This window comes from Sus scrofa, chromosome 14 (assembly GCF_054392235.1).
Source record: "Sus scrofa isolate SSC_HxYL_T2T_F1_AM1 chromosome 14, Sscrofa_HxYL_maternal_Yorkshire_Landrace_v2.0, whole genome shotgun sequence".
Lineage (NCBI taxonomy): Eukaryota > Metazoa > Chordata > Mammalia > Artiodactyla > Suidae > Sus > Sus scrofa.
In genome coordinates this window covers 50,009,053-50,032,245 of record NC_139396.1, presented here as the reverse complement: position 1 = coordinate 50,032,245, position 23,193 = coordinate 50,009,053, and the positions used below count along the sequence as shown (strand labels likewise).

General features: G+C 58.1%; 1 protein-coding gene across 50 annotated transcripts in view; it reads right to left on the bottom strand.

Moving 5' to 3' along the window:
• Positions 1 to 23,193, bottom strand: part of NCOR2 (nuclear receptor corepressor 2) — a 176,720-nt gene that overhangs the window by 10,191 nt on the left and 143,336 nt on the right. For 33 of the 50 annotated variants that reach the window (NM_001044576.1, XM_084993227.1, XM_084993228.1 and 30 more), the window contains 17 exon segments: positions 163 to 312; positions 1,560 to 1,987; positions 3,125 to 3,332; positions 3,422 to 3,565; positions 3,673 to 3,822; positions 4,239 to 4,490; positions 5,046 to 5,267; positions 6,698 to 7,043; positions 8,799 to 9,097; positions 9,793 to 9,879; positions 10,269 to 10,409; positions 13,539 to 13,689; positions 17,342 to 17,445; positions 17,745 to 17,849; positions 18,050 to 18,152; positions 19,026 to 19,165; positions 20,386 to 20,550. In NM_001044576.1, the coding sequence (NP_001038041.1) occupies positions 163 to 312; positions 1,560 to 1,987; positions 3,125 to 3,332; positions 3,422 to 3,565; positions 3,673 to 3,822; positions 4,239 to 4,490; positions 5,046 to 5,267; positions 6,698 to 7,043; positions 8,799 to 9,097; positions 9,793 to 9,879; positions 10,269 to 10,409; positions 13,539 to 13,689; positions 17,342 to 17,445; positions 17,745 to 17,849; positions 18,050 to 18,152; positions 19,026 to 19,165; positions 20,386 to 20,550 (3,195 nt within the window). 50 annotated transcript variants of the gene reach the window in all.

The window sequence follows — 23,193 nt, the reverse complement described above, 5'->3', positions numbered from 1 at the left end:
TGCCGTCCTCAAATCCCAGCTCTGCCCTTTGAACTGTGGGACAGGACCAATTCCTCCACCTCTGGGTGCCTTGATTTCCCCATCTGTGTGATGGGGTAACAACTATCCCTGTCTCACAGGGCAGTGGCGTGTTGGGGCATGGGGGTGGGGCCGGGCCCTAACCTGGCTGCTTGTGCCGCAGGTCCCCCTCCAGGTGGCTCTTGTCGAGCTCCTCCAGGTGCTTGGGGAGCCCCTTGTCGTGGGTCAGGCTGGGTGAGCTCACGGGGCTGACAGGCTCCACCCCATCAGGGCTGTAGCTGCCGCCGTGGTAACCTGCAGCAAGGCGAGGCCCTGAGTCAGCCATCATGGGGACTTAGGGCCAAGGCTGCCCCTCCCAGCCCGCCTCCCATGCTGGCTTGGTCCCCCAGGCCAGGGTGGGGCAGGGGGTGTGATTTGGGAGGATGGAAAGAGGGAGCGAGCCAGAGTTGGGGGGGCGGTTCTGACCAGGCAGGGCTGGGGGCATACCCAGGAAGGCCGGAGGGGGCTGGAGGTAAAGAGGGTCAGATGGAGAAAAACCGAAGAGAATGGGACTCAAGGGCAAACAGACAGGCTGAGGGAGATGGAGAGAGACCCAGGGGGAAAGAGCGGGCCAGCCACACAGGTAGGAAAAGGACAGACAGACCCAGGTGGTGGGGGCAGGGGGGAGAGTAGGATGGGGGAGGGAGTCTCTCGGAAGGGGGCGATGGGGTGGTGAGGGAGTGAGGTCAGTGGGGGGTGTGGCGGGAGTGACGCTCAGGTCCCACTGTCCGTGGGTCTGCAGCCCCCCACAGTCCCCGCTCCAGCACAGAGGAACCCTGGGCTGGGGCCCAGGGCGGGAGGCAGGCACAGAAGAGTCCCCTGTTCCCTGGGGCCGCTGGCTGGCAGGTCAGCAAGGGGGACACGGGGCCAGAGCATCCCCAAGACTCCCTCACCACCTGGACAGAACGCAGAGGTCAGGTCCCCAGCTCCTCCTGGAAAGTGGGGGTGCCCCCTCCCCATCTTCTCCCCACCGTATGCCTCGGGGGAGGGGGAGACGTCCTCCGAATCACGCGCGCACGCGCAGCAGGCAAAGGCACCAGCCTGAGCCCCTCCGCAGCCCCGCTCCCCAAACAAAGGCGCAAAGGGGGAGATGGGAGGCGCGGCTGAAGTCAAAATCACAGATCCATTCATTAAAGGAAAAAAGCGAAAATCCAAAAAAAAAAAAAAAAAAAATCATGATAAAACGATGTGCAAATGATGAGGTGCCCCCCGTCAGAGGGGGTGGGCGCAGCTTGAGGAATCATCAGAGCGTGCAATCGACGAAGACGAGTTTAAACCAAAATACCAAAACCAACAAAAAATGGGGGGAAAAAAATAAAAAGCAGAGATCTGAAAATATCTGTAGGCCACAAGACGGGGTGGGTGGGCGGCGGGGCCGGAAGTCTTACCATCGCGAGGGGAGTCGTTGGCCAGCGAACCTCCTTCTCGCGGCCCTTTATCGTGAGCAATTTGACGCATGATTATCGCGTCTATGAAGGTGGCCGCTGTCAGGGTGGTCTTACCCAGAGAACGGAGTTCCAATTCCTGGATGGAAAAGGGTTTACTTTGAGTCTTTTCCCGGTGTAGGTCCGCGGCTGAGGCGGGCGGTGCCGGCTGGTCCGGGCTGGCGTGGTGGGGCGCGAGGCTCTTCGCTGGGGTGCGGGCGATGGCCGCATGGCCGGAGCCGGGGGGCGCCAGGGGCCGGGGCTCGGAGCCCTTGCCGGGGGAGGAGGCGGGCTCCAGCCCTGCACGGGCCGGGGGCTTGGCGAGGAAGGTGTGGCCGGCGTCTGCTCGGGACCGCTCGGGCCGGGCGACCCGCGAGGCCTCCTTAGGCAGCAACACAGGCTCCACGAGGGTGGGATAGACCCCGTCGAGGGGGCCGCCCAGTGGGCAGTGGGTGGCGGGTGGGAATGTGGCAGCGGGGCGGACAGGCGAGGAGGTGGATGTGGACCTGTGGGAGCAGAGAGGGAGGGTCAGTGGTCACTCCCTCCCTTTGACACCCCGAGGAGTCCCCACTGCCCAGAACAGCTTCTACGATGCCCACTGCTCTCAGAACCAACCCTTCTGACCGTGGTCTGGGGGACCTGGGCAGCATGGCCTTATCTGGGTCATCCATCTGTCCTTCTGTCCATACATCCATCCAGCCACCATCCATCCCATCAGCTCATCAGTTCCAAACTTTTACCGAGCACCCACCCTACATCACGCACTGTTCTAGACACCGCGGATATAGCAGAAGACACAATAGACAAAAGTGCCTCCCGTTCCAGGTGAGGAGACAGACTCCACATGTGCTAACAGATCAATTAAACCAAGAGCCTGGCAACTGCTCGAAGGCAAGGCAAGGGGACTCTCTGGCAGGGGGTCAGGGAGTCCCTCGGATGGGCTGGCACGTGAGTTGGGACCATTCAGGACACAGGAGGATATGAGCAAGCTGTGTGAAGAGCCGGAACACCAGGGCAGAGGCGGCCCCGAGGGTGGGCCAGGGCGGTGGTTAGAGACTGGCCGGAGCCACGTGAACTGGGCGTTAGAGAGGGCAGCTCTTCCGCCTCAGCTACCAGGGGCCACACAGGGCTCCTAACGTCCCCTCTGCCTGGAGTGTTCTGCTCACCCCTGCAGGGCCGGCTCTGGCTACTCCATCCACCCACCCACTGTCACCTATCCATCTACCCACCCACCTAGCCGCTCATCTAGCTCAGCCACCCATCGACCTACCTACGCACCTGTCATCTGTCTGCTTACCCACTGGCAATCTATGCCATCTATTAACTACCCATCCACCCATTCATCTATCCACCTACCCATCCATCTAATCCAGTCACCCATCTGTTTACCTACTCACTCATCCATCCACCCTCTCATCTACCCACCAGCTTCCTATCTGTCTCTCCACCTACCTATCCATCACCTAATCATCATCTGTCCACCTGCCCCCCCATCTTTTACCCACCCATCACCTGGCCTGCCCACCCATCACCCACCCTCCTGTTTACCTCCCAAGCCATCGGTACATTTGTGCACCTGGCACCTGCATGGAGAGACCAGCCCCACGCCCGCCTGTCCCCTCCCCTGTGCCAACCTGGCCCACCTCAGGACCGTGGGCGTGCTGGGCTCCACGGAGGTGACGATGCCCTTCATGCCGGTGTTGTGCAGCACGCTGGGCCTCTGCTGGATGGCGTCCTGGGTCCGGGGTGAGATGGGCGAGTGCTGGTGGGAGTGGGAGTGGGAGGCGGGGCGGCTGCTACTGCCGCCCCCACCCCCGCCGCCGCCGCTTCCGCCGCTGCCCTGCTCCGTACCTGGGGGAGACAGGCTGTGGGATCAGAGGGGCAGGCCTTACGCAGCCGCCCGAACCCCTGGGGCGCGGGAAGGGCCTCTGATGTCCTACCGGGTCTCCAGATGGGCGCATGCTCCACCGTGGTGGTGGAGGTGAGGATGGACTTCTCCCGCTCCCGTTCACGCTCCCGATCGCGCTCCCGCTCCCGCTCGGAAGAGGACGTGGCCGTGGGTTTTGTCAAGTGAGTGGGGCCTCCTGGAAACCCAAAGGCCCAAGGTTCAGTCCCGGGGATAGGAAGGGCCCCAGACTTGTTTTCCAGGGTGGGCTAGAGAAGGCACCCAGAAGAGGGGTGGGGGCATCACCTGGGGAGAGCGGGGAGCTGCTGAGCCGGCTGCTGAAGTGCTGGGGTGCAGTGGGGAGGTAGGTGAGGCGGTCCATGGTGGTGGCCGGCGTGCCGGGTGTCGGGGGCACCAGCACAGGCAGGTGTGGCACTTGGGACAGGTCAATGATGCCTGCAAGAGGAGGCAGGGCCGGGGGCTGAAGCGTCACCAGCAGGAGAGGGGCCAAGCTGCCTGCGGGCTGGATACCCCACCCTCGGAACCCAAGTTCAAAGAGCTTCACGTTTCCATCTTTTTTTTTTTTGAACTCCAAGGACACCACGTGCCAAGAGGACACACAGGCACACGCACACCCCCACACAGCTTTAAACCACCCGCCAGGTCTGGGCGTGCTCTCACCACAGTGACCCCCCCCCCCCCCCCCGCTTCTAACGTGACCACACTCTAGCCGCCTGGGTGAGGACGTGCGTGTGCAAACACCTGTGCATGATCTGCGCTCTCAAGGAGCCCAGGCAGACCCGGAATAAGGCCAATCCTGGATGAAGGAGGTCTGCCTATCTACTTGCCTGGCAACACCCAGCCCCACCCACCTCGAGGGCCGGCGGCGTAGTTGAGAGCCAGCGAGGACTCTCGGGGCGACAGGCCCCTCAGCATGTCGGCTCGCTGGGCCATGGCGGTGGCCGCGTTGTGGTGCATCTGCTGTGAGGTGATGTAGTCGTTGATGATTGTCTGGCGGTTCTCCAGCGCCGCTGTGTCGGGGTAGCCACGGATGAGGTAAGGCGGGTACAGGTGTGGATAGGTGGGGTTGGGGGCCAGGTGCCGGGGAAGGTAATAGGCAGCGGCTGCTAGGAGAAGGGGAGCAAGGTCAGGCCGGCCCACACCTTGGACAGGAATGCCCCTGCCTGTCTTAATTCCTCCACGGCTTATCCCCAACGCCGTCCCCAACAAAGAAATTTAGAGCCTAGAAGTAAAAAAACTCATGCTCCCCAAAATGCATGCAGGTGCCTCTTACTGATAACATCCTTTGGACCGAAGTTCTCCTAAACACAGGGCATCCAAAATGTGGACCACTCAAATACCTAAGAGCTGCATCTTTCAGACAGACTTTAAGATCATGTCCATTTGGGGAACGCTCACTCTTGAGCCCTCTTTTGAATTTTGCAATTTTAAAGGCACTGATAAGTCCCTCAGGAAAAGAAAACCACTGAAAAAATGTTTAACCCAGCATGTCCCCCAGACTCCTAAGAGCAATTCTAACCTAAACTGTTGACATGATTGCACTGTTGGGTCTCCCCACCTCTAGGCCCCACCTTCCCCAACTAGTGGGAGCCTGGATGCTGCAGGAGACCCTGGGCTGACACTGATGCTGCAGGGTTCTATGGGTCCAGGACAAGCACCTGCATCCAGAGGGATTCCGCGGGGTATGGAGGTGGGGTCAAAGGCCAGCGGGATGTGGCTGCGGTACAGGTCCACCCCACTCACGCCCCGGAGCAGGTGTTCGTAGGGTGAGATGGGGTGGGGGTGGTGCTCGGGCACGGTGCTGTGCGGGGACTTGGCAATCTCGCGGGGTGTCGACGTCAGCTTTCGATCCTGGGATGCCTTGCTGGATGAGAGGCTGCCTGTAGGGACAGGCCCAGTGGGGATGGTATCGGACCTCTGTGCCACAGGTGTCCAGCCCCCAACACGAGGGCTGCCAAGGCTAATGCTTATGGGAAGTCATTTCAGGGTAGGGTAGGTCTCTGGGATCCCAGACCTCTTCAGACAATTCATTTGACTCTAGTACATTTTTTCGTTTATTTACTCATTCACTCATTTGCTTCTGTTTTTCAGTTCTCTTAAAAAGTTCATTCATTCATTCTCTCTGTTTCTTTCTTTCTCTCATTTGTTCTCTTTTTTGTTCAGTCATTCAATCAACCAAAAATATCTATCAAGCCTCTATTACATGCCAAGTACTTTCTAAGAGCTAGGGCTCCCCTGATGAACAAAATAGAAAAAATTCTGGCCCCCATGAAGCTGACATTTAATGCAGGAGACAGATGATCAACTAGTCATCAATAAAAATTCCAGAGTAATAAATGCTCTGAAGAAAAATTTAAAATGTGACCAGAATCATGAAGGGGAGGAAGATGGTCATAAAAATCCCTGAAAATGTGACATGTGAACAGAATCCTGAAGGGTGGAAAGAAACCAGTTAGGTCAAGAGCTGAAAGGCAAGGAGGCATTTCAGGCAGAGGGACCAAATGGCACCGTGCAAAGGTCCTGAGCAAAGAATGAGCTGAACCTGGTCAAGGCACAGATTGGAGGAGGAGACCCCAGGCAGGTAAGGGAAGCTGGCAGTGAGATGGAGAGGTGGGCGGGGCCAGATCCTGCAGGCTCATCAAGGCCATTGTTTAAAAAAGGGTGATGTTTTTTCCCTAAGCGCAGGGAAGTCACTAGGAAGATTTAAGTGGAAGAGTGGCATAACTGGATATAAATATTTCAAAAAGGTATTCTGGCTGCTGTTTGGGGAGCAGATTATAGCAGTGTAAGAGAGAAGTTGGGTAAATTAGGTGGGAAATCGTGGTGGTCTGGAGGTGGCAGGGACATGAAGAGACGTCTGAGGACAATTTGGAGGCAGAATCCACAAGTCTGGCAGGTGGAATGGATGTGGTGGCCCCAAGGATGGCCCTGCTTTTTTTTTTTTTTTTTTTTTTTTTGTCTTTTTGCTATTTCTTTGGGCCGCTCCCGTGGCATATGGAGGTTCCCAGGCTAGGGGTCGAATCGGAGCTGTAGCCACTGGCCTACACCAGAGCCACAGCAACGCAGGATCCGATCCGTGTCTGCAACCTACACCACAGCTCACGGCAACGCAGGATCCTTAACCCACTGAGCAAGGGCAGGGACCGAACCCGCAACCTCATGGTTCCTAGTCGGATTCGTTAACCACTGCGCCAGAACGGGAACTCCGGCCCTGCTTTCTGACTTAAGCGTGGATGGTGAGGCAGCGTCAGAGACAGGAACTCGGAGGCCACGCCCACCCGTGACACGCCCCCTTGTCCAACCTACGCACCCTCCTGCAGGCGCGGCGTGGGCTCCCGCGTGGTCACTGGTGAACCTCGGGGTAGGTGGCCGGCAAAGGGCGCCGCATGGTCCTCGTAGGTCAGGGGGCTCTGCCGCGGCTTGCCCAGCTCAGGCACGATGACCGGGGCCCCTCGGGTGATGGAGCCCCCCGAGCTGCTGACTGTGCCCGGCCGGCTCTTCAAGCTCTCTTCGTAGCAGGCGCGCTCCAGCGCCCGGGTGTCGTCCAGCAGGTGCACCGGCGGGAACGTCCGGCCAGGGCTGCCGATGATGGAGCGCACGTCATGCTTTTTGGAGCCGGTGGAGGACGTGCTGGTGTCGTACTTGAGCGGGGTGCCCTGGGAGGAAAGCGGGGCGTGGGCACCAGCTGCACAAACCTGTCTGAGCCTCAGTTTCTCAACTATGAAACGGGAGCAACGTCTTACGCTTCAAGGAGCGAGGAGGAGCGAGGCCGAAGGGCTTTGCTGACCCCAAGATGGGCACAGTTGTCCTTGCCCTGTGCTCCCCTCTTCTGGATCCTGGCCCCCCAGAACTTCCTGGGGGCTGCAGAAGGGGGCACAAAGTTCAGAGGTCAGCCCTTTCTGGAGCAAGTGGGGGGACCCTCTGTTGGCCCTTGGAGTTTGATGGAAAGAGACTTAACACCCCCAGGAGGGCAAAGGCCTTCTTCCCGTCAGTCCTGGGACCCTCTGTGACAAGCCAGAAAATCCAGCCACAAAATCCAGTTCCACTGCCCTGAGGCTCACCTCTCACGGGGTCAGGGCTGAAGTTTATGTTTGCTCTCTGGCCAGAAAGGGCAGCTGAAAAAACAGCACAACGAGGCTGCAACTTGGCCACCTGGGAGAAGACCCCACCCTGTCTAAGGCCTGGAAAACCCAGGATACACTGGGCTCTTTGCAAAAAAGAGAACTCTGCTTTTATTCAGGAATACTTTAATTACTTTCTTAAAAAGGGGAAATGAACAAATTTTATTTGTTTTTATTTATTTTTTTTAGGGCCGTACCTGTGGCATATGGAAGTCCCCGGGCTAGGGGTCAAATCAGAGCTGCAACTGCGGGCCTACACCACAGCCACAGCAAGGTCAGAGATCGAACCCATGTCCTCATGGATACTAGGAGGGTTCGTTTCTGCTGAGCCACAATGGGAACTCCAGGAAATGTCCAAGTTTTAAAAAGAATACTCTGGATCAGACTGGCCTCTCTGTTGGATCCATGGTGGACACTTGCCAGTGGCTAAACAACTGCCCAGAGGCTGAGAGCTGAGCGGGTCCCCTGGCCTTTGATGATCTTCCCACTGCTCCTACCCTCTCCCTGGACACCCTCCCTGATCTGTGCCACCTCACAGCCATGCAGCCCCCGGGATGGATCCCACGATCCTTCCCCATTCACATCAGGCCACCTCTGACCATGCGAAGGCACAGTGGTCCTTAAGTGGTTTCCAGTGACCAGCTCCTTACACGATCAGAGCTGATCTTCCCCTACCAGGCTGGGGCCTCTGTGAAAGCCAGAGCCACAGGGCTGGGGGGTGTGGGGGTGGCGAGACGATGAGGTGCAGCCCGCTGGTGGGAGAAGTGAATGCCGAGAAGCAAAGAGGTTGCAGATTTAGGGCCATCTGGATTTGAGATTCACAACTGCCATTTATTTGCTACGTGACCCTGAACAAGTCGCCTACCCTCCCTGAACCTGTTTACTCACCGGTAAAATGGGGACAGTAAGAGAACGACCTCAGAGCGCTCTTGTGGCCCATAAATAAGTCCTGGCCCACGTTAAGGGATCAATTAAGGGCAGGCATTTATTATTACATCTAAGCTCTGGAGCCTTGGCAAGCGTCTCTGGGCCTCAGTTTCTCCATCTGGAAACTGGGGAGAATGGCTATGACTCTCCTAGGACTGTAAATACAATTGCATGAGATCACAGGTCTAACCTAAAGCCCTCAGCACAGAATCTGGAACACAAAGATGAAAGCTCAGTAATGGGCAGCTGTGTGATCTTGGGTGAGGTGCTCACAAGTCTGGGCCTCAGTTTCCCCATCTGTAGAGGCCACAGCAGTGCCCGGCAGCACCCCTACCCCATCCTGGCCCAGCCGCTCCGGCCTACCTGTGTGATGGAGCCCTCCTTGAGCGGCCTCGGGGCCAGGGGCAGCTCAGGCGTGGGCCGCATCTCCTCCCGCGGAATCTCGTGAATAGAGCGGCCGGCCTCCTTTACCGTTGCCACCAGGCCCTCATGGGCCGGCTTCAGCTTCAGGGTGCCCAGGGCCTCCAAGGGTCGGGACTTGTAGGCCTCAGCCAGGTCCCGTGGGGGCGGGGGTGGTGGTGGCGGCGTGCCTTCACGCTTCAGAAGCTTGGCCTCCCGACGCTGGTAGTCTTCCTGGGCCTCCACGTAGGACCTTGGGATCCCTGCCAGGGAGGAGACAGGGCGCTAACCCTGACACCTGCAGCCCACATCACCCATCCTAACCTGGGGCCTCCACATTGGCCAATGCTGGAGCCAGACTACCAGGGTTTGAATCCTCACTTGCTGTGTGACCTTGAGTGCATCACTTGACCTCTCTGAGCCTCAATTTCTTCCTATATAGAATGGGAGGATTAACTGAAACCCCTCACCAAGTCATGACCATTTGATGAGAGAATACCGATACAGAGCGTAAGACAGGGCTCTCGGTCGCTGTCTAGACACTGACCAGCTGGGATAACCTGGGCAAGTTATCTGACCTCTGTGAGCCTTCCACCAATTCCATCTTCCTCTCAGAGGCTGTTCCATGAGGTAATATACAAGTAGCACTTGAGGTAGCACCAAGCCCAGAGTAGATGTTCAATAAATGTTATCTACAAAGTTGAGGGTGATGGGGAAAGTTTTGCTTTCTTGTTTTCAAACCTACTAGCAACGCCTTGCTCTGCCTTTCAGCCTGCACACAGACCTGCCACTTACACATGCATTACACACCTTTCCACGTACCTGTTCTTAGGGCACCCATGGCACTCTGGTGTGTCCTCCCCATACCCCCACCCATCTTGACTATAATCCCGAGGGCTTGCTGTGGCTGTCACGAGGGCACGGTGGCTAGGCGCATGGGGAACAGCGGGCAGGGTACCTTGCGTGATGGAGCCTCGGATGTGGTGCTGCTCTTTGAGATGGTGGGGACTGTGGCGCTCAGGCGGGATGGCACGACCCATAAGACCTGGGAGGGAGGGGCAAGAGCATCACCACAGGGCTGCCTGGGCCAGCCGTTGGCAGTGACTGGCCAAGGGCTCCAGCCACCCCTCCCAGCAGTGGATCCCTCTAGCCACTTGGTGGCTGTCCCCATGATGATGGTGGCGGCATAGGTCCCAGCAAGCCAGTGGCCCGTTTCCTGGGCCCTGTGCTACCTCCAGATGGAGCCTCAGAATAACCCAGCCTCAGTTTTCTTCATCTGTAAAGTAGGGCTAAACTTCCTACCCCTTCTCTCCAGGGGCTGCTGACAGAGCAGTTCTCCTGGTTCATTGTCGTAACCCAGGACGTGGGGAGGCCCCTGGGGCAGGACCCTTGCTTTTCTGGCCCCTTGGAGTAGGGAGCTAGCAAGGCACCCACCTTCAATGCCGGCTGAGGAGATGGCCCTGCTGACGCGGCCCTCCATCATGTCGTAGGTGCGCTTGGGGGCAGCTGCCTCGTGGGTGGAGCCTGAGCTGCTCCTGCCATCCTCCTTGGAGCACTGGGACACGGACATGCCACCTGGAAACCAGACCGAGCTCACAGTGTGGGGCAGCCCCGGGGTGATTACACAATCACAGGGCCTAAGACCAGCAAACTGGCTGGGGCCAGAAGGCAGGAGTCAGCGGCGGCTCAAACACCCTCTCCACCCGACACAAGGCCCCCACCAATCACGTGGCTTAAGGTGGACCCAGCAGAGCCCTTTCCAGGGAGTCTACAGGCCGTGGTCCAGCCCAGGGCCTGTTATGTTGGTAGGCAGGTGCGTGCTCAGACCACGCATGGGCACGGGAGTCTGGGCACAAACACATCCGCTCATGGGAGCGGATGTGTGACAGAACCACGTGCATGCAATCCAAAAATGCACCAGCCAAGTACAAACATGCAGGGCTGGCACAACCATTCATGTACGTCACTGTGGGTCTGTGTATGTGCGTGCGCCTGGCCACTGAGAACAAAGTGAGGCCATGTGCAAAAACCTTTGTGCTCCTGTGTCCATGTGGAGAGAGTGTGCCTCTGAGGGAACAAGGGAGGGGACGAGAAGTGTTCACAAGACAGAGGTGGCCTTGCCGAGCCAGGCTGAGCCCAGAAGGCAGGCACCTCAGGCTGGGTACATGGGCCACTGGCAGGCCAAGGGTCCGAGCAGCCCGGAGGTGGGCCCTGAGGTGGTCATGGCTGGAGCTCACCCATCAGCTATCAGGCTGGGGGCTCCTCAAGGGCATCTCTCCTTCCAGGTGTGGTCTAGTCCAGGGGTATCAGAAACAAGCTCCTGAGAGCCCCAGGCCTGCCCCTGTGGATCAAGGGTGTGCCTGCTCTCCCAGGATTTCCTGTCATCACTCCCACGGGGGCCTCAAAGCTATGGCAGGGCTTGCAAACTGGTGGCCAGTGGAGCGACTGTGTGGCTGCTCCAAATTTTTTTTCAGAATTAAGTGCTGATGTTTAAACATCGAGAGATGTCAGATAAAAACAGAGAGATGAGAAGTCTGGCCAGAAAGCTTGCATGCATTACAGGGCGACAGTCAGCTCTTGGGGAACAGAGGCAGGTGCCCTTGTAGACACAACAACCACACCGGGGTTGCCCAGCCCACCCCACCGCTGCTGCCATCACTTGTTGCTTGGCCCCAGGAAGCATTTGAGAAATTAAATGCCTTGATTTACAGCTTTTTTTTTTTTTTTTTTTTTTGTCTTTTTGCCTTTTCTAGGGCCGCTTCCCGCGGCATATGGAGGTTCCCAGGCTAGGAGTCCAATCGGAGCTGTAGCCACTGGCCTACGACAGAGCCACAGCAACGCCAGATCCGAGCCATGTCTGCAACCTACACTACAGCTCACGGCAATGCCGGTTCCTTAACCCACTGAGCAAGACCAGGGATCGAACCCGCAACCTCATAGCTCCTAGTCAGATTCGTTAACCACTGAACCATGATGGGAATTCCTTCTTTTTCTTTTTAAGGCTGCACCTGCCGCATATGGAAGTTCCCAGGTTAGAGGTTAATCAGAGCTGCAGCTAATGGTCTACACCACAGTCACAGCAACGCTGGATCCAAGAGGCATCTGTAACCTATATCACAGCTCGAGGCAATGGTGGATCCTTAACCCACTGAGGCCAGGGATCGAACCTGCATCCTCACGGACACTATGTCGGGCTCTTTATCTGCTAAGCCACAATGGGAACGCCTATACTCGTTTTGCAGATGATAAGGCCTGTAGGGGCTCAAGAACTGATTTGGGGGTGTGAGCGGATTCCATCCAGGACTCTGCTCACAACATCTCACCACTGGCTCCTCTGTCAGCCCTTCCCAGGGCCCCCAGCCATTCCCCAGGGCACTCAGCCCAGTACTGAGGTTGGCGCTGAAGATGCAGCTGACAGCCTGTCCTCAAGACTGTCTACCTACCACCTGGCACAGAGAGAGGCACGTGCCTAGGTCCCAGGGTACCACCTCCACTTCCTCGGATCTGGGGGCAGGGATGGGGCGGGGGCGGGGAGAGGCAGTCAGGTCTTGAAGGGAAAAAGCACCCGCCCCATCGCTGGCCAGGAGAGAAGCAATTTACGGCCCTACAGCTGCCAGCTAAGAGGGACGCCCATTAGCAGCTTTTATCTCTGCACCCCTGGGTGCCCAAGGCTGCCAGGAAATTCACACCCCAGCTCTTTACTCCCTTAACTCCTTCTATGCTGGGCTCTCTGGTCGGGGAACCAGAACACAGAGAGAGGAGAGTGAGGAGCAGTGAAGTGGGGGGTCCAGGGGGCAAGGGGGTAGTGCATCACTCTGGTCATCACCCCTCTGTGCCACCCACGTGGTGTCAGTTAGAGGACATGGCGTTTGCCAGAGAAGCACTGGGTTGGAGGCCTGGGTTCAGGAGCCTGTGCTTCTGCTCTGTGGGCTTGTTCCCTTACTACGCTGCTAGCAGGACTAGCCACGTGTATGCTTCCTAAACTGTAAAGATCTGGGCAGGGGTGGCCAAGGCCAATCCTGACCTGCTGACGTGCATACCTGCAGGGACGGGGGTGGGGGTGGGGGGGCACCACCTCTCTGGTGGTGCTTCCTGGTACCATGAGAGCCCTACCTCCCTGTGAACCCAGCTCAATGGGCCAAACACCCCCCCGCCTCCTCTTCCCTCGAGGGGTCAGGAGGATGGGCGCACAGAAGGACCCCTGGACCTCACTGTACCTCATCTGTAAAGTGGGAAAACAATCCTTCATCCTGGCTTTCAAGTCAGCTAAGCTGACAGGAGGGCCATGGACTCCATCAGACTTGTTTTCTGAAGACATCTGGCTGCCCTTTATTTAACCCCAACCATGTCTTCTGGACCCTTCTCTCTTGACCAACTCCAGAAATACCCAAGTCTGGGGTTTGGAGGACAAGCCATGCTGGATGGGGGTGGGTTTCCAGGACTCAAGATTGACAGGGTGACTTCCCACTTGCATCTCAGGTGGGTGTCCTGAGAGCTCTCTGAGGAGACTCCATCCCTCCAGGCATAAGGTTGGCCGCCCCCAGTAAATACCAAGTGACCGGTGTCCAGCCCCTTCTCAGGTGCCCAGTGGTCCTCGCCCCTCCAGAGCCCTTCCTGGGCTTCCAAGACCCCTGAGTCCAGGAGGGCCCGACCAGCCCTGCCCACCCCTGCCTGCCCGCCTGCCAGCTCCTTGCAGGAACTCACCCTCATAGGACAGCACATGGCCTTTCTTGCCCTCGTAGATGACATGGCCCTTGGGCAGGCCGTCCTCCCGGCCGCGGTCCAGGCGGCTCGGGCTGTCCTCGCCGATGATCCTGGTGATGGTGCCCTTGTACAGGACGTCAGCCGGAGTGCCCTGGGGGGAGGGGGGAGTGGCCACAGGCTCTGGCCGGGGACGCATCCCACTCACCAGATTCAACCCAGCACGGTTACGGCAACGCACATGTGCTCATACACGTGCTGCTTCGAAAGGGGAGGCAGAGCCCACCACCGGAACACAAGCACACGGAACAAAACGTGTCTCATCAAGTTCTGAATGCTACATGCATCCGTTCGTTTCGCCCTGGAAATAATCCCAAGTCAGGCATGACCACGCCACTTTCAGATGGGAACAAGAGGCACCCAGAGGCTAGGTGGCTTCGCCCAGCATCACCTGGCTAATGGGGGGCAGAGCTGGGATTGGAACCCAGGCAGTCTGGCCCCGGAGTCTGTGTTCCAACCTGTGCCACATGAGTTCTACTCTCTCAGAGGGTGGTGCCTGGGCTGTCAGCCCTGTGTTGTGCCTATGATCACGTGTCATTCCCCAAACCAGGAAGGGGATGCCAGTCAGGGCAGGACACCAGAAATCTTAGCTCTAGCCCAGGGTTTCTCAACTTTGGCACCAAGACATGTAGGCCCAGATGGTTCTCTGTGGTGGGGGCCATCTTGGGCATTGTAGGGTTTTTAACAGCAGCCTTGGGCTCTACCCACTAGCTGCCAGGAGTACACAGGACCCCCTATCCAGTGCCCCTGCAGATGTGTCAAAAATGTCCGTAGACATTGCCTAGTGGCCCCTGGGACGCAAAACTGCCCCCGATGAAGAACTACTGTCTTAGAGGGAGTAAGCTCCCAATTGGGGGGTATATTCAAGCAGAGAGAAGACAGCCATGTGGAGCGGCATCCTGTCTTGGGTGACTTCTGAGAACATGAGTGTGGGGGTCAGAGTCAGGCTGCTGGATGGAAACAGCAGTTTTACCAACAAGTTGCTGTGTGACCTTTTTCAAGTCACTGCACCTCTCTGAGCCTCAGTCTATATCTACATAATGGAGACTATCTCTGTGTCTACAATTCTCAAAGGCAAGCGGCACAGACAAATCAAGAGGTCTTTCATCTCTTTCTATACTTGTAAGAGCCGATTCAACGATGTGGGTCCGACTGTGTGCCAAGCCCTGGCCTGGTGAACTCTGAGTCTCTCCATGGGATCGTCTCTGCCAAGAAACATCCTTCTGTGGGCTAAGGGCAGCAACTGGCACCCCCAGGCTTTTATCCTAGATCCTGGTCTGCCAGGAGGGGAAAAGCAAGATGCCCTGAATCCAGACGGGTCTCCCCAGACTTCTCAAAGCAGACGCCCTAGATAGGATCTCTCTGCCGCCACACTTTAAAAGGCTTGCGCACAGATAGTGGAGGATAAAAGGGCTTTAGTTTGGGTGATGATTTAGGAGCATGCAGTCACCTCTCTCATCAGGACATCCCATCAAAAAAGGCTCCTCTGGGGCAGCTGACAGAAGCACAGCCCTTATTTGTCTCTCGGTTAAACTGGGTTTCCCCAGGGGCTTTGGGGGCTCACTAAATGGCACAAGAGATGACAAAAAGGAGTGTCCTGGGGGAATGGAAGGCTGCACTATTTTAGTGGCCCCGTCCTCTCTGCCATGCACAGAGGGCAGAAACCCAGCAAGGCTGGCGGCCCCTGCTCTTCAGGATGATACTCTGGACAGACTCCTGGAAACATGGAGATGGCATTTGCCTGAGGCTGGCTTCAAGGAACACAGCCGGCAGCCTCTTGGTGTTGGCTCCAGTGAACTTCACTCTCAAAGCGGGTGAGAACAGGAAGGACAAGAGCTGGCGCTTTGGCAAGCCTCCAGTGGGACACTGTGGTCCCTGCCCACCAGCATCCGCCGGGTTAATGAATGCCCGTGTGAGTCTGTGTGTCTCTGTATCCATCTATGGCTGTGCATCTGTGTATCTGAGTCTCAGTCTCTGGGGGTGTGCATTTGCATGTGTGTGTATGAGCCTATGTGTGTGTTCTGTGCACAGATTTCATCACCACCTGGTAGTCAGGCCACAGGAAAGTCTGACCCTCACATCTTTGGCAGCTGCCATCTTCTGCCAAAACAATCGCCGGGGTGTGGGTGTCCAATACAGCTTGGATCACAGCCACCTGGAAACCGGAGGCAGATGGATGCCCAGGAATTTCAGATGTCCACCTTTAATCCCAAACAACTCTGAGAATGACTCAGCGAGGGACATTTTGACCCAAGGGGAAACTGAGTCAGGGAGAGTTGGTCCCCTGTCCGAGGGAGCATGTGGCGGTGCTGGAACCTGAGTGCTCTTTGCACTCAGCACAGCTGCCTGGAAAAGTTTAGGATTTCAAAACCCACAGATTAAAACACAAAGCATGAGAGGCCCTCCTCTGTGGTGTGAGGTGTCTTTGCCACTGGGGTCAAAGACCCTGCACTATGTGAGCTGCAGCCTGAAGCTCCACTGTTAACACGTGTGAGCATGCAAGTGTGTGTGTCTGTGTGTACATCTGGGATTGTTGAGGCTCCACTTTCTCTGGCAGGGTGGTCTAGAGCCAGACACAGCTGGGCACAGAATGCTGAGTCCACTACTTACTGGCTACAGGACCTTAGGTTTAATTGCTGAGCTTTGGTCTTCTCATCTGTTCAATGGGCTGACATGGACTAATGTTAACTGTTTCATCTGTTGCAGGTGGAAGGGAAGGAAAGGAAAGCCCAGGGAGCTCAGGATGCCAGAAGGTGGTGGGGCCGCCCTCTGTGCTCCACCAGCCAGGGAGGGGGGAGAGGCTTAAACAGGCCTTGGACGCACCAGGGGTCCTGACCTTAGTTCTGAACCCCTGGCCCTGACACGGTAGGGGCAGAGTGGTCCCTCTGCAAACCTTTGGAAGGGCAGGTGTCACCAGCCGGTCCCACACTCCCTCTGCTGTGGAGCTGAATGCGGCCAGAACGCCGACCCCAGCCCTCAGGATGTCAAACCACGAGGTCAAGGTTGGCACAAAAGGAAACCTCTGTTATCTGGGACTAAAGTCACAAAAGGAGGAGGGTTAAGACAGCACATGAGGAGACACGGCGGGGTGGGCAGGCTCAGATGAAATGCAGGAGCATCTGGTCCACTCACCCCTTGAAGGTGGGGGTGTGTGTGTGCAAACTCCCTCACTGGTCCCCACAATTTCACCGACCTGCCTGCCTCCTGCTCCCTGCTCCAGGGACCAAGGACCCCTTGCTGGTCCTGGAATACACCACAGACCCTCCCACCTTTTGGCTTTGCACAGGCTGTTCCCTGGGCCCAGAATGCTGTTCCCTGAGATTCCTGCTGGGCTCACACCCCTGAGAGGCCTCCTGGCTCAGCTGTTTATGCAGCCCCAGGTGTTCTCAGTCACAGTATTTCACTCAACTCAAAATGCTGTCTACTCTGAATCCCCCACTCAGGTTTCACCTGTCTGAGTACTCAGGTCTGCTTCCTTCCGCTATCCTGAAAGCTCCCGGGAGCCATGAGCTTTTCGCTTTGTGCAGCACCTAAAGTGCCTGGCTCCCTGGAGAAGATGAATGCTCACAGGAAGAGTGGGCACCCCCGGGAGGCCACCCCATCCACTGAGGCAGGTGCGGCGCATAAATACCAGAGGGAATGGGTGGGCTGCCCACTGTGCTATCCACATCCAGGGCCATGTCCGAGGTGCCGCCCGCTAGTGCCCCAGCTCCCATCCCTCAGGCCATGCCCCCCAAGACACCTACGTGGGTGATGGAGCCGCGGTATGTGATGGGGCTCTCGGAGGGCACCCGAGTGCTGGGGAGGCCCTTGGTGATGCTTCCTCCTGGCACGGAGCCCAGAGACGTCCCTGGAAGACATGAGACATAGGGCTGAGGGTGTCTGGAGCCCCTCCCCAGAGCCACCCCAACCGTGCTCCTGGTGACCCTCCAGTTCCTCCCACCATTCCTCAAAGCAGAGGGTACCCTGCCCCTAAATGCGAGGTAGGCAATCGGGAAGGGGGGGGCTGCTGGACCCTCTGGGAGCTGATGCTTCTCAGCAGGTTTTGGATGAAGGGCCCTATTCCTGCCTCCCCTCAGACCTAGGGATGGAAGGGCGCCAGGGACAAGGGCAGCCTCCCAGCCTCACACCCAGCTCCCACACCCTCACCTCTCAGCACAGATGTCTCCTGGGCTGTGGGTACCCCCAGGCTCTCTGGTGGCCCAGCCTGGCCCCGTGGGGAGAGCTGCTCCTGCTTCACTCCGCTGAAGGGCGCTGGGGACAGGTGAGCACATTGAGCTGAACCACTGGGCAGTGCCTCCGAAGGGTGGTCCCCTCCCCAGGGGTGGAGGCCCTGCCACCGTGCTCTGGCCAGAGTCCCGCAGGCCAGGCTGCCTTCACTTACACTGCCACCCCCAACGTGAACAGCAGGAGCCAGGCCTGGGCCACTGAGGTTGGGGGCTCCAGATCCTTACCCAGCTTCTTGGGGTCCATGGCGAGAGGCAGCCCCATGGTGATGGGGCCCACAGGGGCCTTGGCGTGCTCTGAGTACGGAACATGGAGCTGCACCGACATTCCCTGTGGGGCAGAGGTCGTGGGGTCACAGAGATTTCCACCAGGGCATTCCGTCACCCGCACTCATGAGGGTCCAAGGAGAGGGACACCTCAGAATCTCACAGGGGCCTGGGCTCAAGTCCCAGCCCTGCTGCCCCGAGCAATTGTGGACAAGTCTCTTCTGAGCCTCGGAGCCCTCACCTATGAGGTGGCTGCAGTGACCTGGTTTAAAGGAAATAGTGCCTGGAAGAGTCTGGCCAAGTGGATGCCTCCCACCCCACCCTGTGCCTGTGCCACAGGGGGCAGGTCAGAGAGGCGAAAGGGCACACTGAGGCTCACCATGAGCCGTGCTGGGTGTCTAGTGCATTCAATCTTCCCTTTTGTTTTTCTTTTTTTTTTTTTTGGCTTTTTAGGGCTGCACTTGTGACATACGGAAGTTCCCAGGCTAGTGGTCCAACTAGCTCACAGCTGCCAGTGTGCACCACAACCACAGCAATACGGGATCCTTAACCCACTGAGGGGAGCTAGGAATCGAACTCGCATCCTAATAGACATCAGTTGGGTTCCTTTCCGCTGAACCACAATGGGAACTCCTCAATCTTGTGTTTCACAGACGGGAAACCAAGGCACAAAGAGGTTCAGTAACTTGCCAAAGGCCACCCAGTCCAGCTGCAGAGCCTAGGTTCTCAACTGCCCCACAGAGTGACCTCGCAGGGTCCTGATGCCTGGGGCAGCCTGTAGCTGGCTTGGACCCAGCCCCTTGGGTGCCCCGCCCCCATCCACACACCAGTGGTTGCAGTGGCTCCCCCACTTTACAGGTGGAACGACCAAACCCCTGAAAGAGAAAGGAGCTGCTCTCTGGGCACTGGGTCTGGGGGGCTGCCCCTCCCGCCTCACCTGGGAGATGGCACCCATTTGCCTCTCGAGGACGCTGGGGTGCTTGGCGGATGAGATGAGGGGTGGTGGGTTGGAGATGGTGGGTGGGCGAGGCAGGACGGGCCGAGCGCTGTCATGGAGGCCCAGGGGCAGTGGGTGACCTGCAGGGCACACGTCTGTCCATCACAGGGCCCCAGCAGCAGTCAGAGACAGAGCCCCTGGCCACTCCCCACCTCCTCTCTGTTCTGCTCAGGCGGTGCCCAGCCACAGGGGCCCACCACAGCTCCTCCCGTCTCTCCCCTCAAGAGCCATCCGCAGTCTTGCTTCAGACACCACTAAACCCGGGAAACCTCCCTGACCCACACCACCTCCCAGGATCACCCCACCTCCCTGGCCCTAGCCCAAGCCCCTAAACTCTCCCCCAGACTCCTCAACTGGTTTTCCCATTCCCCCCTTTCCCTCCCAAAGTCCATTCCACCCACAGGAACCAAAGGGATTTTTTTTCTTGCACCCCTAGCACGTGGAAGTTCCTGGGCCAGGTACTGAACCCTCACCACAGCAACGACCCAAGCTGCTGCAGTGACAATGCCAGATCCTTAATCTGCTGTGCCACCAGGGAACTGCCAAAGAGATCTTTCTGTGAAGTCTAGCTGTTCATGCGCTCCCCTGCCGTGAACTTCATTGGCTCCCCACTGCCTCTAGGATAAAGTCTTGGCCTCTGACACAGCCTTCAGGCTCACTTGACCTGTTGCCAGTGGTCTCCACAGGCTCACTGGGCGCTAAGCTTCCACCATGGCAGCCTGATTTAGTTTAGCCTGCTCTTTCCTGCCTCCGGACCTTTGCACATGCTGTTCCTGCCGCAGGCATGCCTTTCCCTGTTCTTCTCCTGGCTCTTTCAGCCCATTCATCCTTCAGGAGCAGCTCTGCTTAGGATGGCCTTTGCTGACATCACAGACTCTAATCGGCCCCTGGCTCTGACCCCCGGATTGCTAATGGTACCTGGCGGAACTGGAGAACCAGAAAAGATCTCAAATCCAGCTTGACTGTGTTTGTAAATCAAAGCAGCCTCCTTCCTCCTCAAATTTTTCTCCACCTGCCCATTCTCCAGCTCAAGAAGGCAGAGCTCCACTCCAAGGCTGCCCCTCACCTGCTCAAGCACCTCTGATGGCTCCCTAGCACCAGATGCTTAGACCACAATCCCACAGATTTCTCAGATCTCCACGTTCCCCTTTCCCTTCACTGACCGGACCATCCCTCCTGCCAGGTCCCATGAGACCCTAAGATCCTTTGCATGCAGTTCCACCCAGTGCAAACAGTTGGTGCCCAATGATAGCACACTGGCTGACTCAGCGAGGAGGCCAGGCTTGGGTGAACTACTCACCAGGCGGGGCGTAGGAGAAGGCCAAGGGGTCAGGGGCATGCGGGGAGGCCTTGATCACCTCGCGAGGGGGCACGGGGAAGGGCAGGCCTGATGTCCAGCATGAGGGATCCGTGGGCAGCTTCTGGCCCTCCGCCACAAAGGCCGGGAAGAACACGGGCTTCTCTGCTGAGGGGTGAAGGAGGGCAGTCAGCCACACTGGGCCAGCCCTCAGACCCCCGCCCCAGCTATGCTGCTCAAACGAGACCTGCCCTGTGCCTGCAGCGCCAGCCTTGGCTGGGGGAGGGTCCCGGCCAACAGCGACAGGGGGCCTGTGATGGAACCCCCAGGTCTGCAGGCCAGGCACTGTGATGACTCCCATGATGTCCTGCCAAGCACATGTGCCCCGGGGGTTCTCAGCAGCCCGATGCCAGCCCTGGAAATCCCACAGGCACTTCCCAGGTACCGGGGGAGCAGGGGCTTGGACGAGCCTCCAAACCAGGGGGTGGCAGATGGCGGCACAGGGCCCGCCCCCCCCCCCCCGATCTCGTCTGCACACTTGTACTGGAATGCGGTCACGTCCACCCGTTTATTTATTATCTACAGCAGAGCTGAGTCGTTGCGACAGAGACCGTCTGGCCTGCAAAGCCTGAAATATTTACTATCTAGCCCTTTCCGGAAGAGGCTTGCTGACCTCTCCCTTGATGAAGGCGGTCAGAACGGCTTGCCGAGATCCTCGGACGTGTGCTCTGTCAGGCGTGGCTAAGGGCCCAGACGCCCGGGGTGACAGCATGCATACATCAGCCTGTTTGCTGAGCGCGTACCACGTCCAGGCGCTGGGCTGAGCCCTACAAAAGCATGAACTCAAGAAGCCTCCTCACAGGCTCAGAAGGAAGAGGGTGCCCAGGCCCAGCACGTGGAGAGCAAGCTGCATACAGACACATCAATAGACAAATCTACAGTCCCCAGCAGATAGTTGGCCCAGTCAGGATGTGACCCCTTAGCCTCCCCGCCACTGCAGCTGCAGATAACATGACAGCAGCGGAGGCTGACGCTCCCTGGGGGTGTCCTTGGGAGGCTCCAACGAAGTGCTCTGCGTGAACTGACTCGTTCATCCTCGCGACACCCTACAGGGAATGGACGATTATTATCCCCATTTTGCTGACGGGAACACAGAGGCTCAGAGAGGCCAAGTCACCAGGTCAGAGGCCCACAGCCAACAAGAGGGAACTCTGAATGCAGGGAGCTGGGCCACAGGCAGTGACCTTACCCTTCACCACGCACGCTGACCACAGGAAGAGGAGCAACCATAGGCCCTGGATTCTCAGGCCTGGGGACAGCTCCCAGACACGACCAAAGGCCACACCGCCTTCACAGCGTTCTCCCGCTGGCCTCTCTCTGCTGAAATCCATCCTAAGCGCTGAACTTCTAGCTTGAGAACTGGTGTTGGGCTGGAGGACCAACCCCGGGGGACTAACTGGCTGATGATGACTTGGCAACATCAGGCCTGGGATGGGAATGGCAGGCAAGGGTCCTCCCTCGGGCCACCTCCAGATGACAGAAGGAGGCTCTGAAGGCCCGTCAAGGGGAGGCGAGAGTGTCAGCATCGGTGAGTGGAGCCCACTGTGCCGGCAGGTGGGGCAGAGGCACATCCTCTGTTTCTCTCCTGGGCAGAGGGGAGACTGAACTTCCCCCTGAGTCTGTGCCTGGTGAAGGAGGTGGCCCAAGGAAAGGGTCACAGCTGCGGGGAGCAGTGGGGTGGGGATTCTCATGCTCAGCCAGCCCCTAAAGGAGGCACCCGGAAATTCCACAAATGCCCTGGACCTCCCCTGTCCAGCTACCCGACCCTGTGCGAGCCTGGGCCGCTGGCTCCAGCTCGGCTCCGGCTGCAGTGGGCGGGGACAGAAGCCAGGGTGAACCGGGGTGGGGGGGGGCCCTCCGGTGTTGGAAGGGAACCTTGGGGTCGGGCCAGGCTGGGCAGGAGGCCCAGAGCCTGGAGAGACAACCTGTTCCTCCAGCTGGGCCCAGGGAGCCCCAGGGATGGGCTGGGCGGAGCTGCTCCACGTGGGAGCCAGGAGGCGGGGAGGCTCTGGAGAGACCAGAGAGGTAGTGCTGGGTGTCAGGTTCACGCATGTGCCTAAGGTGCTGAACTGTGAGCCAGGCTACGGTGCCCGGTGCCAGGTGTACCGTCTCCTGAGCAGAGGGCAATTCCAGGAAAACAGCGTGGCCCTCCGCTGTGCCAACGGGCCAGGGGCCAGACTCAGAAACCACAGCAGTGGCTCACTTTCTCCCAGGACAGGGCCTGTGACCTGTCCCAGCAGGCCCTGCCTGGCCCCATGTGGTGCCCTGCCACCCAAGTGTGGCCCAGCCCAGCTTGGATCTGGCGCCCGCCAAAGCTGTTTGGGCCCCTGACATTGCTAGGCAGCTACCGCCCTGGGCTGGCGCCCCGGCCCTGGAATGTCCTTCCAGAGCCAGACCCCATGTCTCACACAACAGTCTTGCCCAGAGAACCCGCCCCAACTGTGGGGAGTCCCCATCCCAGCGTGGGTGGCCGGCAGGGTCCCAGGAGAAGGAAGACATCCTGCTTTCAACCCCACACTTGGGTTCATCGGCAGGTCCTTTTGCTCCTGAAACAGAACCTCTGTGCCCTCCTTCCATCCAGTGTGGCTGTGACCAGCGCTGGCCTCCTCCGTCTGCCCCCACTCCCCGTGGCCCCAGTCCTCAACAATGGCCAGAGAGCTTTCTAAATTATAAATCAGACTGCCTGATACTCCCAACACACACACACACACACACAGACACACACAGACACACACACACACACACACACAC